Genomic DNA, 16178 nt, shown 5'->3' with positions numbered 1-16178 from the left:
TTGCTCCCACAGCAGCTGTACCACGGCACCTATCCCTATTCTGAAGATGCGTCACTTTCTGCTTCAGCCTCTATAGTCAGCCACTCTTGCAAAAGGTATGAAATCAGAGTTGAATTTGAATGGTGACCACTGCCCATTCTCTTCACTTGACCCATGAGGCCACTGGAAAAAGCCCAAAGACCCACCAAGGGAGATGAACATTATTCCCAGAAGTCAATAGAGCACTGCTTGTACTTTGGAACAATTGATCAACCTTGCCACTCGCACAATCTACTAGCAAAGGTTATGCAGTGCCTGAACATGACCATGGCAGAATCACCGGGCCTCATCGCCATCTGCCTTTTTGGATATCTACTCAATGCTGAATGTACAGGTTTGTTTCCTTTTTAAAAATACTTGGAATACACTTGTATTTTAGATTTAAAAATGTCTGGTGCTGTCTTCTTCGCTAAATAATGATTATATGATTTGATAGATTTAACATTCTAGCAGCCAGCATGTGGGTTGATAAGTGCTGGCTCTCTGCTATCTGGGTCTTCATTTTTAAAACTAAATAGTTTTACAATGCTTTTGATGCACTTTAATTTAGTGGACACTCTTGAGCTTATGATCTTATGATGTAATTCCTCTTAGAAAATGTTTGTCTCCTTGGTTTAAAAAAAATTGGAAATAGAAAGATATCTTAACAAAGAAACAGCAGAATATGCAAAAAAGTTACTTTTTTTATTCACCATTTTAAAACCAAAATGGAAAACATCAAAACTACAAATGATTTTATTTACAAAAAAAGTCTTATCTGAAGATACACAATGAGTTTCAAAATTTTAAAACTATATAATGAGGTATATCTTGAATTGTAAAAGTTATACACCGTCCATTTAAAGCTTTAGTTAATATCAAAAGATTAACTTTTCATTAGTAAGTTGTTATTTGCCATGAAAGTATTTTTTTTTCGTGGATTAGGAATAAATCATATTTTGTTTCTGATTTCATAATGTCTCAGAGTTGATATCTGATACTCAGATAAGCTCCCTGGGGGACAAAACAAGTCCACAAATTGATGAAAAGAGTAGGAACTTAGTTAATGTAATATCACATTGTTTTTTTACAACTACAGTTTCTTTATTTACACTCTAGGGGATGGTACACAGGGAATAACTTATTCCATTTAAGCAAATGGCATGTTCTCACAGGAAGCATTTATCACACTTACTTGTCAACCTACTAGAATCAACACTAGTAGCTGACAGTGCTAGGATCAGGGGTGCCAACCCTAAAGCATCACCAGAAAGCAGACTGGTCTTCTGGTTCCTATTCTAGACATGATGTCAGCTAGGGAATCAGACTGAAATACAGAAATAATGATATGAGAATGCAAAGGTTAAATCGAACTAGCAAAGTGGGTAGAATTAAATAAAAAATATATTGGAAAACTCACAAAGCAGGACATAAAGCCAAGTCATTAGACATATCTCATCAGTGAGACATATGGGAGGACAAAGGATTCAAACCCTTCCTTTGAAATAAATGGTGAGATGATGGAGGTTATAAGAGGGCTGTTGACTCCTTGAAAACCTCAGGGAGTTGGGAAAAAATGATAGAAAAAAAGAGTGAAACCAGGGTTTCAAAACTGGGAAAACAATGACTAGAGATAATCCTGAAAGGGGATTTAAATAAACAATCCCCAGACAACACTAAGAGAAAGTCAGTGGGATTCTGGTGTCACTGTTGTAAAAATTAAAAGGCCCTTGAGGAAAGGACTAGGATAAGTTCTCTAAGTATGGACAGCATTGGTGCAGTACTCTCTTCTGTTAAACTGTCACTGGCTTCTGAAAGGAGGAGATATTGTGTTTTCATAGCTGATGCTCTTAAGTATTATTGCATCAATCTGGAATTTAGAAATCAAAATCATTCTATGAAATCAGTTCAGTTTTGAAAAGTGTATGGATTGAAACTGTCTTTCACTCATTCAGACATTACTGAGTTACTGCTATGGTTCTAGGTACTATGGCATGGTACCAGGGGCATGGGCATAAACCAGACTCTCTCTTTGGCCTAAAGCACCATGAGATTGGGTGAGAGATTTTGATATAGTATTATAAAATGTGTAACACATGCTAAGGGAGTACAGAGTAAGACACACAATAAATGGGGAAATACCTGAGAAACAGACAATATTTGGAGCTGGGTCTTAAGAGATGAATAGGAGTCCACTGTCCTTAAATGTCTGATCTGGGGTATTCTATGCAGAGGGGATCCCTCACATGCAAAAATCCAGATTCACAACAATGTGAGGTATTTCAAGAGCTCCATCTTGACTATGACAAGTGAGACAGGAACTAGGCAAGACCAGGTCAGCAGATAATAAAGACCCTAAACTAAGAAGACTGGACAAATAGAACATAATATGAAGGTATCATAAGTGTAAACATAAAGAGTAACAGTAATGGCTGAGTTCAGATGCTTCATCTGATAACACTCTAATGAACTAGTGTGAGGGTAAGACTGTGAGACCAGTCCTAAGGTTACTGTAATCATTCAGGTGAGACACAAGGGCTGGAATCTGGATAATAGCTGTAAGAGAAGAGAGAATTTGCAGATTTTAAGGAAGTAGAACTGATATGATTTAATAACTACAGGGTTATGGAAGGTTCTGGGGAAGTGTACAGAGCATATCTTGGGCATTTTGAGTTTGATGTGATCACAGAAAGAACACAGTGCCTAAGAACACAGATTCTGTAGTCTGACTGCCAGAGTCTAAATCCTAGCTCTGATGCTTTAGTGTGGTACCTTGAGCAAAGTACTTAATCTCTTAGAACCTTGATTTTCCTCACTTACAAAAATGAGATGACAGTACCTATCTCATGGGACTGTTGTGAGGATGAAGTGAGATAATGAATGCAAAGGACTGAGAAGTATCCAGCACAACAGAAGCACTGCATAAACATCAGCTATCACCAGCCACATTATAGTGTATAGTTAGGAAGCTTGAAAGATGATCTGGGATTCAGAAGATATATCTGCCTAGAGATGGATATTCAGGAATCAGTGTGGTGTAAGCAGCAGTTATAGCTACATGTATGTAAGAAGCTAGGGAGTCAGAGAGTGAGTGTGGACACTGTGGCACCTATCCAGTGTCTAGAAGTACTGACTGGGTACTCAATAAATTTTGTTGAAAAGATTAGAGCCAAACTAAGGCACAGCAAATGAAGCCTATAGGACACAAATGTACTTGTATATCTAGCGGTGTGGGAGTGGATTCCTTCAATGTTGTACACTACACATCTTGTAAACCTTACTCTAGCCCCAGCCCTGGCAACAATGTATGAAGTTAAGTTAAAAAGCTAAAATCCTGCAGCTGAAGCCTGGAGCAGCCCTGAACATTTAAGGACCAGTCAGAGGAAGGAAAGTCAATTGCTTCAAGAGGTAGATGGATTACAAGAATTAGAGTAAAGACAAGAACCAGAATAGAGGGCTTTCATGGAAAAAGTTTCCTGAAAAGGGAGAGATCAACAGTTAGAAACGTTTTAGAGTAGTCAGGAAATACATAAGTTAAAAATTATCCTTTACAAGGTCATTACTGATTGCAACAGTCTTTTCATTATATGGATGGGAACATGGAAGGAAAAGAGCTGCCAGAGTGCATTAGAGCTAAAGAGAACCGAGAAAATTAAGAAGGAAAGGAGGGCCAGATGAGAGAAATAGGAGAAAGAGAGACAACCAACATACACTGGTCTACATGTTATCTAACTGATCCTGTCAACAATATGGTAAGGCAGACACTCTTTTTTTAACAACTTTACTTAATTTATTTATTTTTTTATATGTTGCTGAGGATCAAACCAGGTGCCTCATACATGCTAGGCAAGCACTCTACCACTGAGCTACAACCCCAGCCTGGTAAATATTCTTATTACATAGCTGTAATCCCATTTTACATTTCTGAAAGTTAAGGTACAGAGATCATGTGACTTGTCTATAGGAGTCAGATATGTGATTCAGAACCAGGTCTGTCTGATCTGATTCCAAACTGTTTTTTCACTCAACCACACTATAAATGAATGCAGAAATGGATTCTATTTACCAGTACCTAGGGCCAAGTAAATGAATTACTGAGAAAAGAGATGGACCTGGAGGCGTTGCGAGGCAGCAGTATGTGATGATACCCATGTGCAATTTGGTGATCCATAGCCCTAAGTACTCAGCTGCCTCAGAAAAGAAAAAGGCAAATGGCTACACTGTTCTAGGATATGGGATTGCAAGGATGGTGTAGCAGTTATAAGGAGTGAAGGGAATTTGAGAAAGTTGGCAAATGTAATGGGGAGGAGAAAAACCTAGGCTAAATTCAGAAAAAATAAGTGAGCCTAAAGGGGACAAGGGTATCAAGGCATTATGTTATGAAAATAAGGTACTTTAGTTCATTTCTTTTTCTTCACTTCGATCTTCCCCTTTCCTTCCTTCTTTTCTTCATTCTTTCTTTTCCTTTTCCTTCCTTCCTTCATGATCTCCTAAAGAAAGGAACAACTACAGGCAGATTCTTGAGTTACTAGTATTAATTACATACATGCACACATACACATAAGAGAGTGTGTGTGTATATATATGTGTGTATATATACGTGTGGGGGGTGAGAAAGAGAGAAAAAGACAGAGACAGAGATAGAGACAGAGGCAGGGAAAGGAGAGAAGGAGGGAAAGGATTTGGAGGCCTCAATCCTTCAGAGTTTATGAGTGTCCCTATAGACTAGGAAATCACAGTTAAAATAAACCACATCCTGAATTCCAAATGCTTACAGCACTGGAATTTCTATAATATATGCCAACTGAAGGTGTTATGAATCTGAAGATTAAAAAATAATAATGATGCACTGGTTTTATTTTAACATCAAATGAGAGGCATTGGGGTCATATTTGCAGCTGAACCCACAATTAGGCTCCTGTTCTTCAGGAGATATTTGTTGCAAAGTCACTGGGCAACTGCATCCTGAAAACATAGCCCAGCCAGGGTGATGGATCACCTTGCAAGGTTCTGCAATGAGCTATTTTCAAGTGATGACAAAGTGTGAAGTTAACTGCTTATTTGAGAACTTTCTTTTTCATCCAAAGTAAATTCAAATATGGTTGAAAATCTGACCTTTTGTTATTGGAGCTCTCTTAACTAAAAGTAAAATTGAATTTTAATTCCTAAATCTCCATGTTTATATAGTACTGTAGGAGCATGATAGATTTTGGCTCCATGCCCCAAAGAAAAATTGGCTTTGGGATTACTTGGATTAAAAACAAAGCCTTTCTTAAGAGATGTATTTAATTTTCATGATGTTTTCTTTTTTAAAAGCTAAACAATAGTTCTTTTAAATTTCAGTGTTTCTTGATCGTGAAAATGCCACCAAAATTCTGAGCCGGCCAAAGAGGTATAATTCAGGGAAATTGGAAGAGTTTGTTCAAGGGAATCTTGAGAGAGAATGCATAGAAGAAAAGTGTAGTTTTGAAGAAGCCCGAGAAGTTTTTGAAAATACTGAAAAAACTGTGAGTGTTTCCATATAATATCCTTCAGTTGCAGACCAAAGACAGAATATCTTTTAAAAAGAAAAAAGGCAAAAACTTTTCTTTGGAATTTTATGACATTCATGCATATATTTACATTATAAATGTTATATAAGAGAAGGAATCAACATCAAAGCACTTTAAATACTACTATTAACTTGTCCTCTTTTTATTCTTCATAGACTGAATTTTGGAATCAATATGTTGGTAAGTAATTCATTTTATCCTTGATTATGCATTTTTTCTCTGAATAAAGAGATCATATAGTAAACTCTGTCAAAACAACTCAGAAAAATAAATCCAACTCTTTAACCCAAGATTGAATAGTGATATCCTACAGGGTTATGCCAGTGTGGGAGGGATCAGCTGGCAGATAAGTAAACTCTCTGCAGGGCTTCACAAAGATCAGCATTCCATCCCAGGAAGCTGGAAGGAAGAAAACCAAGTGATTGGATCTTGGGACTGAATAAGATTTTATAATACTCAGTAGAGATTCAGAGAATGCTAATTGAAAAGTCTTAAAAGTCTTCCTTGTAGCAGGGTACCGTAGTGCATGCTTGTAATTCCTGAAGCTCAAGAGGCTGAGGTAGGAGGACTGCAAGTTCAAAGCCAGCCTCAGCAAAAGCAAGGTGCTAAGCAACTCAGTGAAACCCCATCTATAAATAAAATACAAAATAGGGCTGGGGATGTGGCTCAGTGGTCCAGTGCCCCTGAGTTCAATCCCCAGTACAAAAAAAAAAAAAAAAGTCTTCCTCGTTATGATGGCCTACAAAGTTCCTCCACCATCACCCTTTTTAAAAAAATATTTTTTAGTTGTTGATGGACCTTTATTTTATTCATTTACATGCAATGCTGAGAATAGAATCCAGTGCCTCACATATGCTAGGCAAACACTCTACCACTGAGTTACAACCTCAGCCCCCTACCATCACCCTTGTGTGTGTGCCCCTCTAACATCCTCTCCACCTTGCACACTAGGCTCCTTTTTCACTCTATGATGCTCCCACACTAGAGACTTTACCTGGCTATTTTAGCTGGCTTGTCCTAGCTTGCCCTTGGCTCACTCCCTAGACTCTTCAGGTCTTTGCCCCAATTGTCACCATCTCAGTGAGGCCTACTTTAATCAACTATTAATACTTCAACCTACCCCCAGGAATCCCACCACTCCAGACAATAATATCCTGTTATATTTTTAGTACTAAAGGTTGAATAATCTTTATCCAAAATGTTTGTTTCAGATTCAAGATTCTTTTTTCAGATTGTAGAATATTTGCTTATATGTAATGAGATATCTCAGGGGTAGAACCTAACTCTAAACACAGGACTCATTTATGTTTCATATACCATTATACACATAGCCTGAAGGTAATTTCATACAACATTTTAACCATTTTGTGCATGAAATAAAGTTTTATGGGATAGAATTTTCCACTTGTGGTGTCATGTTGGTACTCATGAGATTTTGGATTTTGGAGCAATTTGGATTTTAGATTTTCAGATTAGGGATATTCAACCTGGAACACTATTATCCATGTGATGTATCATAGCATTTTCTTACTTATACTATTTATCCTTGATTTCCTCCACTCCCCTCCCACCCCATCCAAAAATGCAAGCTTCATTTTGGCAGGAATTCAATTGTTTTGTTTATTTATATATTCCTAGCACCTAGAACAATATCTGGAACAGAGGCACTCAGTAAATATTTGTCTACAAAATTGAAGAAAAGGAGTAAAAGATATACTTTAATAACAACTCATTTTAAAACTAACTTAAAAGCCAGCAAGATTTTGAGGCAAGGGAAGCCTCACAGATTGACTTACCTAAGACCATCTTCATAGTCAGGAACAAATTAGCCTGAACCACAAATTCACTGAGGTCCATTAATTCAAGTCCCTTTCTATTTGCTACAGTTCCCATTCTGAAGACATTATTAGATATTTTTATACCTTCTTAACTCATAATTTCCCTGTTTTTGTTTTCAAGTCATGAGCAAAGACAACATTCACTCTGTTACATTGCTTTATCTATCTTGCCTTATTCTTAGGGATGAATGCTACCATGACTGTTTCTATGAAATATTCCCCATAACATTCATCCAAATAAGTCTTTTTAATACTTTACTCCTAATGAATTTAAAACTTTGACTTTGGAACATATTTTTAAAATTAAATCAACATCTGTTTTCCCAAAAACAATATTCTTAGTTGTATTTAAATCCCCATGATTCCTTCATTGCCCACCCCACATATACCACAGTTTCAGTAGCATATTTTGAAGTTGGCTACCTGCCTTCTAGGTCACACAGGTACATTGTTTGCTATGCCTCAGGCTTAGATACCTGGAAATATCAATGATATGCTTCTGTCACTAATACTTTGTCTACCAAAAAAAAAAAAAAAAAACAAGAACTAAAAGGAAACAAACTCCATGTCTCTTTTCACATGCAGCTGGGATTCCAAACCACCACTAAAGTAGCCTATGCTGTTTCTCATATATAGCAAGAATCCAGGCTCCTCACTGCTGTCCTTTTCTCTGCCTTTAACTCATCATGCACAGACTTGGTTGAAGAAGAATCACCACCCAATCACATTAATTGACATCTGTCAGAAACTTTACAGAATGCTATATTCAGAAGCAATTTATAGCATTCCTATAACATTTAACCCTCACACCATCCCTGTGAGCAAAGCATTATGAATTCCATTCTGCATAGAAGGATACTGGGGCTTAAGGAGGTAAAGAGACTTGCCAAAGGTAACCCAGCTAGAAGTCATGAAGCACAGAAAAGAACCCAATCCCTTGCTTTCTATTATACTTCATGGCCTTCAAATCTAAACACAGTTATTCATTAAACAAGAACCTAGTAGTCTTAAATGGGACTCTGTCACTTGGCAAGGCCTTGTCTCTTGTTGTCTTTGACCCCTTCTGACCATGTTGTCTAGGCCCAAAGTACACACAGATAAGGACCTAAAGGAGGACCAAATGCAGGATAAAATGACACTCATTTTAAAGATGTGTCCCAGCAAACGAGTTCCTGTGTAGCTGGCTGCAAGCCCAGACCCTTTCAGTGAAACATCCTAAATAATTCAGATTTGTTGGTCTATAATATAAAGTGCAAATGTAGCTCGTTTTTTAGACCAGTTCTGAACATCAATAATAATAAACCAGAGATAACGTATTTTGTTTTCATAGAATTGGAACAAATTGAAGTATCCATGCAAGAGCACATTGGATCAAGGGGCAGAGGGGACAAGGTCTCATTTTTACAGCAAGCAGATTTTCCACAGTGGCTACTTCTGAGAAAGGGATATTAGTCCCTTAATTAATGGAACCTGAATACATGCTTCATCAGAGAGGAGGGAGAATGGGCAGGCATCCACACATTGGATGTCAGAGAGTTTTGCTTTGAAGTATAATTAATAATTAGAAGTTTCTCTTTGATTTTCCCTTTTTGTCTTCTTTGGCTCTTATTGTCATCATTGTCTCTTACTCTTTTCTTACTCATATATCGAGTCTTACTGATCTAACTCCTGTTTTTTCCTCAGGGCTATTTTTCTGAGCTCAAAGTGTGCACCCACTCTCCCTTCTATTTGTATTCATTCTTTTCTCCTGAAGCTTCCTTGGAAGTATGCACTGAGACAGAGAATGAAGAAATAAGACTTACAGAGTCCCTCCTCATCCTGATCCTTCCCCTCTTGCTTATGCCTTCCTCCTACTTTCTTACTACCAGTGTCTTCAAAGACTTTCAAGAAACTTCAGAAAAGGTATAATGGAAGTAACTAATCTATGCACAAATAAAATACCTTGCAGAATCTTTTAAAATTCCATATGATATACTGAACATTGTTTTTTTTTTACCTAAATTATTTGGAAGCTAACTTGTAAGATAGTAAACTATCTTTAAGTAGTAAGAGATGCTTCCCGCTTCTTTTCTATTATCTTGAACCCTTACTATATATGATACTTAAAGGTTAAATGATAATACATTTGTTCCATGCCTAGGTCACCAGTTCCTTGAGTGCAAGCACCGTTTATTATCTAGTTCAGCTTGCTCAGCAAGACCTGCAATAAATCAGACTATGTATGATATGTAGCTAATATTCATTGAAATTATTTGCTTTAATGTAGAATTAACTGCTGTAATTCTATAAGAAAGGACTGAAAATTCTTCTCATCCTATGCTGATATGGTACATTTCTTATACAAAAATATTCTTCTACCTCTTTCCTTGGATTGCATAAACTATGTACATGCCTTCGTTGGGGCATTTTCCTGGGACAGTATTAACCTGAAAACCTTTGCTGGGGTGTGCTTTAGAAACCAAGTAAGACAGAAGCATCAACTGGCTTCCAAGTCAGTAATCCTGCTCTGGTCCAAAAATCAGATTCTTATCTCCATAGTACGGACACTTTAAGCAATTTATCTGATAATTTTCCATTTCTTAACCTGTCTCAAAGATGGAGATCAGTGTGAGTCCAATCCATGTTTAAATGGTGGCAGTTGCAAGGATGACATTAATTTCTATGAATGTTGGTGTCCACTTGGATTTGAAGGGAAGAACTGTGAATTAGGTGAGTAATTATTTTTTGATTATTCGTGGTTCAAAAGTTTCCTTTTGAAACCAGATAAAACTGGAAAATGCAATGTTTATGTATCATAAGCTTCTCTTAAAAACATACTTTCAGGCTCAGTACAGTGGCATATACCTGTAATACCAGCAACTCAGGAGATTGAGGCAGGAGGATCACAAGGCCAGCCTGGGCAATTTAACAGGACCCTGTCTCAAAATTTAAAAAAAAAATAAAATAAAATAAAAAGGGCTGAGGATGCAGCTCAGTGTCAAAGTGCTACTAAGTTCAACCCCCAGTACAAAAAAATAAATTTCAAAGATTATAAATATTTACTTCATCTGTAGTTACAGTTTTCAGGATATAAGCTCAAGCAATTATATTCAGAGCAGTAACACTATCTGGTCACTAACATTAGATGATAATATTGTTTCACTCACTTTATTTATTAATTCTCAATACAACCATATGTGGTTAGTACCATTATTATCCTCACTGTTTGCACATGAGAAAACTGCAGCTCCAAGAGCTCAAGTGGTTCAGCATAAGTGGTTGAGCTTGACTTGAATTTCAGTTTGACTAAAATCTGTGCTTCTGACAACTATGCTCGAAACTCAAAGAAAAGTGAACCCATAAAAATGTTTGAACTCATGACTAAATTGCTATCATCCTAGGCAGTAGAAGTCAATTACATACAAAACCAGTGGTATGATAGGCCAACTATCCCATACAATAGGAACTGCTCTACACATACAGATCACTTCACATGTTAAACTCGTTGATAAAAATTACAGGTCATTCCCAAGTTTGACCATACTAGTCACATAAAAAAAATCTAAGATTATTATATATTTATACCCTAGAATATTTTTCAGGTTTTGGTAACTGGAACAAAGCCCTTTACCTAATTGATTATTAGCTCTGGATACAATAGTACTGGTATTGTGACCATGATTGACACACAATTCTGCAAAAGAATACTCTTTCTACTCTAAAATTCTAGAAGAATAGATATGCAATCCCAGGGAAAGAATCTGATACCACAAGCTACATGACTACTGACAAAGAGTAGAAAATTAGCAGGACACTGTTAAGGCATCATAGCCAGCAAGCTGACAGATGAAAAAGGAATAAAATGAAATGAAATGCACTTGTCCTATTGAGAAAGGGGAAAAAAGTCACCTGAAATGTTGTTCGGAAAACCTTTCAGTACTAAGGAGAAATTGATTGATCATCTTCCTTTAAGATCTAAAAGATCTTAGAAGAAAAGAAAAATGTAACAGGGTAAAAGGAAAGAAAATAGCGAATGCAGGTGGATGAATTAGTATAAACTGTGGTGGACTCCCATTCCCTTAGGTTTCCCAGTGTGGAGACAAGCCAATTTCTGGGTTAACTTTCCTGTGGGTGTGTTCATGGGTTTAACATATCTAAAGTGCTATTTTCATCTGAAAGATTATAATTTCAAATTCAGATTTATCTAGATAAATTTGATCCTGCTATTATGGAAACCTACAGAAATCCTCAGAGTAATCATTCATTATCAGCTTAAATAATAAAACTATTAGAGCTGAGGGAATGAATAACTCAATTAGTCTCAGTTACTATGTGGTAGTAGACTATCTTGAAAACATAAATGTCTATATCTAGCTTAAATATACAGATGTTTTTAAAAAAGAAAGAGAATCACTTCAAGCAATGTAAGTAAATCTAGGTACAAAATTTCTGTAAACGTATTTACTATATTGTGAGGTCATGGCCCACAGAGAAAAAATGCTAAGTCTACAACTGGCACTGTCTCAATACTTTCAAGTTCTCACATTTCCACAGCCAACACAACACTTGGCCTCTATGGTATATTGATTTCACCCAATCAATCTGATCAAGATTTAGAAAAATCTTTTCAGCTCTTTTAGTTCACAAACAAATGGGAATTCTTTCAAAATGTTCTTTATCTCAGACACTCTAAGAAAGCAACAACAAAAGCATATACAAACTCCCATTTTAGCTTGTTGCCTCCAGCTGAACTAAAGACTAATCTCAAAAGCCACTAGATAGCACAGTTTATAGAGTATCTGTGCCCCAAATGTCTTGCTTTACCCTGTCTTGGAAAAGGAAAGGAGATTTCCATTGTCGAGACCTTTTTGTTTTCTTTTTCCCTTGCAATCAAGTTCTTCGTCAGGGGAGAAAAGTACAAACATTGAGGGCATTCTTTCTAGTTAGAAGAATAGCAATTAATTGGTTACTGGGTCCTTTTGGCTAGAATAAAGACCTCCATATGTTCCCAGCTGCACATCAAATCCAAATCTCTTTCAAAGAGATCAAGGTCCATAAGAATTCAGTCATCTCTGCCACTTCTAAAGAATACATGAAGCATTTTCCCACAGTAAGATAGGGATGAGAAGAAAAAACTCACAAGCAATAAATATTTGGGTTTTTTTTCACTTTTGTAGCACATCACAGACACTTCTGTCTTATTTACTGTGTATTTCTGTGTGGTGGTAGGGATGTTGAATTTAACTGAAGAATGCTGAATTTAACCACTTTGTGGTAAACTTGTTAAATAGAAAATCTTTTGTTCAAGTTTTTCTTGGCACATCAGTAGATATACCAGGGAAGGTGAAAGCAGGGTAAAATAAAACAGAATGTGATAACTTTTGTCAGTAGGCACAAAAGGAATTAGAAAGTGTTCATGGTAATATGCTTGTACTGTAGTGATGAGCTTGATGCTCTTCAACAGAATGTCTAGGCACAGAGACCAACTTCAAGATCAGAGAGAACCCATGGTCAACATAGTATGTGACATCTAAGTGCTCAATAACTGATGAATGAGTGCCATTCTGATTGTTTCTTAGGTCCTGCCTTATTGACCCTTTATTGACCCAGAATTCCTTATGCTATTGTTCTGTTTCTAGAATCCTGAGCCCTTTACCTGAAGGTTAAAAAAATACTGAATAGGCAGCAATATTTCCCATCACATGCACAAACCAAGCCAGAGATCAAGAGAGGCAGCAACATTCTGGTTCACAAAGGGCAATGACAAATGTTCCTCATTTTTCCAATGATCAAGGGTCTGGTTACTTAGTCAAGAACACAGAATGGGAATTGGGGAAAAAAAAAACACCACGTTTATTCATTCCCATTGGGCATTCCCTGGGAGAAAACAAGGCTATTCCTACCACCCGCCTCTGTTAACTTATCACAATCTCATATTGACTGAACACTTTCCACAGGTGGTATTTGATTTGGCTGAACACTTTAGCATTTCTTGTAAACAATATTATAGCCAGAAACAAGCAAAGAGCTAGGGATATTATCAGCATTTGTTAAGAAAAATAGTCCTAAAAATAAGTAAATAAAAAGACAAAATGTCATCTTTTTGGATCATGCACTTGGTGTATTATTAGTAGCAAAGATTAAAGCTCAGACTGGTCCCTTTGTTCACCTGATGAGAGCTGATTTGCCTCCATTTATTTCCTAAAGTATCAGTAAGGAGTATGAATTAATTATTACTTTAGCTGTGTGCTAGCATATATAAATGAGAATTTTAAAATTTAGATTTACCACTTAAAAATTCATGATATTCTCCAATACCATATAGTCACTCTGCTAGCTTGAGTTCCCCCATAATAAAGAGCCTCTTAACATAAGTTTATTTACTAGAATGTGAAGTCCTAGGGGGAAAGTGTAAGGGACAGGAGAATGAGTCTGTGAGGAAAGGAGAACCAATAAGAGAATCAGTAATCCGATTACTTGCCTATAACTGTAGCTGTCTGCTGGATCTCCTGGGATTATCTCCGAAAGACAGGGGCACTGATCTCAGGATAGTCCACCTGAAAGACAAGAAGAGGTGAAATAATTTGTCCATCAGCATCTCTCCCATTGGTCAAAAGTTCAGCCTATGGGACATTACCATCCCCCATTTCCCAACTGGGTATGCTTGGGCACCCAGAGAGTCATATAGCATCCCACACCTCATCAGGGAAGCCCCAAGGCAAGATGTGAAAGACCAGATATAAGCCAAGATGATTCAAAGCTGCTCTCATGTGAAGTCAGTAGAAGTACATGTAGAGCTCATCACTACAGTACTAGTAAAAGACATAGATAAGGTTGAGAGGTGGTAATAAAGGTGGTACACAGGAGGCATCTAATACAGTCACTCATTGTCAAACTGTCTATGATAACTGCACCAAGCATTTCTATGGAAAGGTGTACAGTAGTTGAGTATATAAGTAGAAGGTGTCTTATATTCACTGGATTCTGATACTGTGCTAGAGATAGAGGCCCAAGGGCAGAGCCTACTTTTCTTATCTCAGCAGGTCTCAGCTAGCAAGCCCTGAACCATGCTACTTTCTGTTATTGTGATGGCATAGGAGAAACAAAAGAAAGCACAATAATTTGAAAATACAAAATAAGATAGCAGGAATAAACTGACTATACTAAGAATCACAATTAATGTGAATTAGGGTTCAACTAATCTATTAATGACAACGTTCAGTCTGGAGTTAAAATCTAATTGCATATTGTTGACAAAAGAGATCCCTAAAATAAAATTACACCAAGAGACGAAAAGAAACAGATATAAAAAGAATTATCCGGTAAATGTTAACAGAAAGAAAACCATCAAAGCAATCCTAACATCAGAAAAAATAGAATCCAAGATAAAAAGCTTTACAGGAGACAAAGAAAGATATTTCAAATTAATATAGGAGATTTCACAGGAGAGTAAGAATGTAATGCTTAGCACTGTCAACACATAATATCTTTAGCATTTAAAAAAATCCTATTTTGTCCTCTTGTGTTTTATTTTTTTATTTTTTTATTATTTTTTTTTATTGTTGGTCGTTCAAAACATTACACAGTTCTTAATACATCATCTTTCACAGTTTGATTCAAGTGGGTTATGAACTCCCAACTTTACCCCGTATACAGATTGCTGTTTCACATCAGTTACCCTTCCATTGATTGACATATTGCCTTTCTAGTGTCTGATGTATTTATTCTGCTGTCTGTCCTATTCTCTACTATCCCCCCTCCCCTCCCCTCCCCTTTTCTCATCCCTGTTTAATGTAAATCTTCTTCTCAAGCTCTTCGTCCTTACCTTGTCCTTGTTTACTCCCCTTATATCAAAGGGGTCATTTGGTATTTGTTTTTTAACGATTGACTAGTTTCACTTAGCATAATCTGCTCTAATGCCATCCATTTCCCTCCAAATTCTATGATTTTGTCGTTCCTTAATGCAGAGTAATACTTCATTGTGTATAAATGCCACATTTTTTTTTTATCCATTCATCTATTGAAGGGCATCTAGGCTGATTCCATAATCTTGCTATAGTGAATTGTGCTGCTATGAACATCGTTGTAGCAGTGTCTCTGTAACATGCTCTTATTAGGTCTTTAGGGAATAGACCGAGAAGGGGAATAGCTGGGTCAAATGGTGGTTCCATTCCCAGCTTTCCAAGAAATCTCCATACTGCTTTCCAAATTGGCTGTACCAATTTGCAGTCCCACCAGCAATGAACAAGAGTGCCCTTTTCCCCGCATCCTCTCCAGCACTTATTGTTGTTTGACTTCCTAATGGCTGCCAATCTTACTGGAGTGAGGTGGTATCTTAGGGTAGTTTTGATTTGCATTTCTCTAACTGCTAGCGATGGTGAGCATTTTTTCATGTACTTATTGATTGATTGTATGTCCTCCTCTGAGAACTGTCTGTTCAGGTCCTTGGCCCATTTATTGATTGGGTTATTTGTTATCTTATTGTCTAATTTTTTGAGTTCTTTGTATATTCTGGTTATTAGGGCTCTATCTGAAGTGTGTGGATTAAAGATTTGTTCCCAGGATGTAGGCTCCCTGTTTATCTCTCTTATTGTTTCTTTTGCTGAGAAAAAACTTTTTAGTTTGAGTAAGTCCCATTTGTTGATTCTAGTTGTTAACTCTTGAGCTATGGGTGTCCTATTGAGGAATTTGGGGCCCGATCCCACAGTATGTAGATCATAACCAACTTTTTCTTCTATCAGATGCCGTGTCTCTGATTTAATATCAAGCTCCTTAATCCATTTTGAGTTAA

General features: G+C 36.9%; 2 protein-coding genes across 10 annotated transcripts in view; one reads left to right on the top strand and one right to left on the bottom strand.

Annotated features, from left to right (window-relative positions):
* The first annotated feature begins 229 nt into the window (after positions 1–229).
* The window catches only part of F9 (coagulation factor IX), a 37875-nt gene continuing 21926 nt past the window's right edge, over positions 230–16178 (top strand). The window contains exons 1-4 of the mRNA XM_005325159.5: positions 230–373; positions 5362–5525; positions 5726–5750; positions 10004–10117. Coding sequence (XP_005325216.1) covers positions 286–373; positions 5362–5525; positions 5726–5750; positions 10004–10117 — 391 coding nt within the window. The 5' untranslated portion in view covers positions 230–285. The remainder of the gene's footprint in view (positions 374–5361; positions 5526–5725; positions 5751–10003; positions 10118–16178) is intronic.
* The window catches only part of Mcf2 (MCF.2 cell line derived transforming sequence), a 153541-nt gene continuing 151211 nt past the window's right edge, over positions 13849–16178 (bottom strand). For 5 of the 9 annotated variants that reach the window (XM_078034192.1, XM_078034202.1, XM_078034200.1 and 2 more), the window contains one exon: positions 13850–13944. In XM_078034192.1, the coding sequence (XP_077890318.1) occupies positions 13903–13944 (42 nt within the window). In that variant the 3' untranslated portion in view covers positions 13850–13902. Of the gene's footprint in view, positions 13945–16178 lie in introns of all 9 variants that reach the window. The other 4 variants (XM_078034199.1, XM_078034197.1, XM_078034196.1 and 1 more) reach the window with 1 other exon arrangement.

The sequence above is a fragment of the Ictidomys tridecemlineatus genome, chromosome X, assembly GCF_052094955.1.
Source record: "Ictidomys tridecemlineatus isolate mIctTri1 chromosome X, mIctTri1.hap1, whole genome shotgun sequence".
NCBI lineage: Eukaryota > Metazoa > Chordata > Mammalia > Rodentia > Sciuridae > Ictidomys > Ictidomys tridecemlineatus.
Note: the sequence above shows the minus strand (reverse complement) of the source record. Positions and strands in the feature narration are given on the sequence as shown.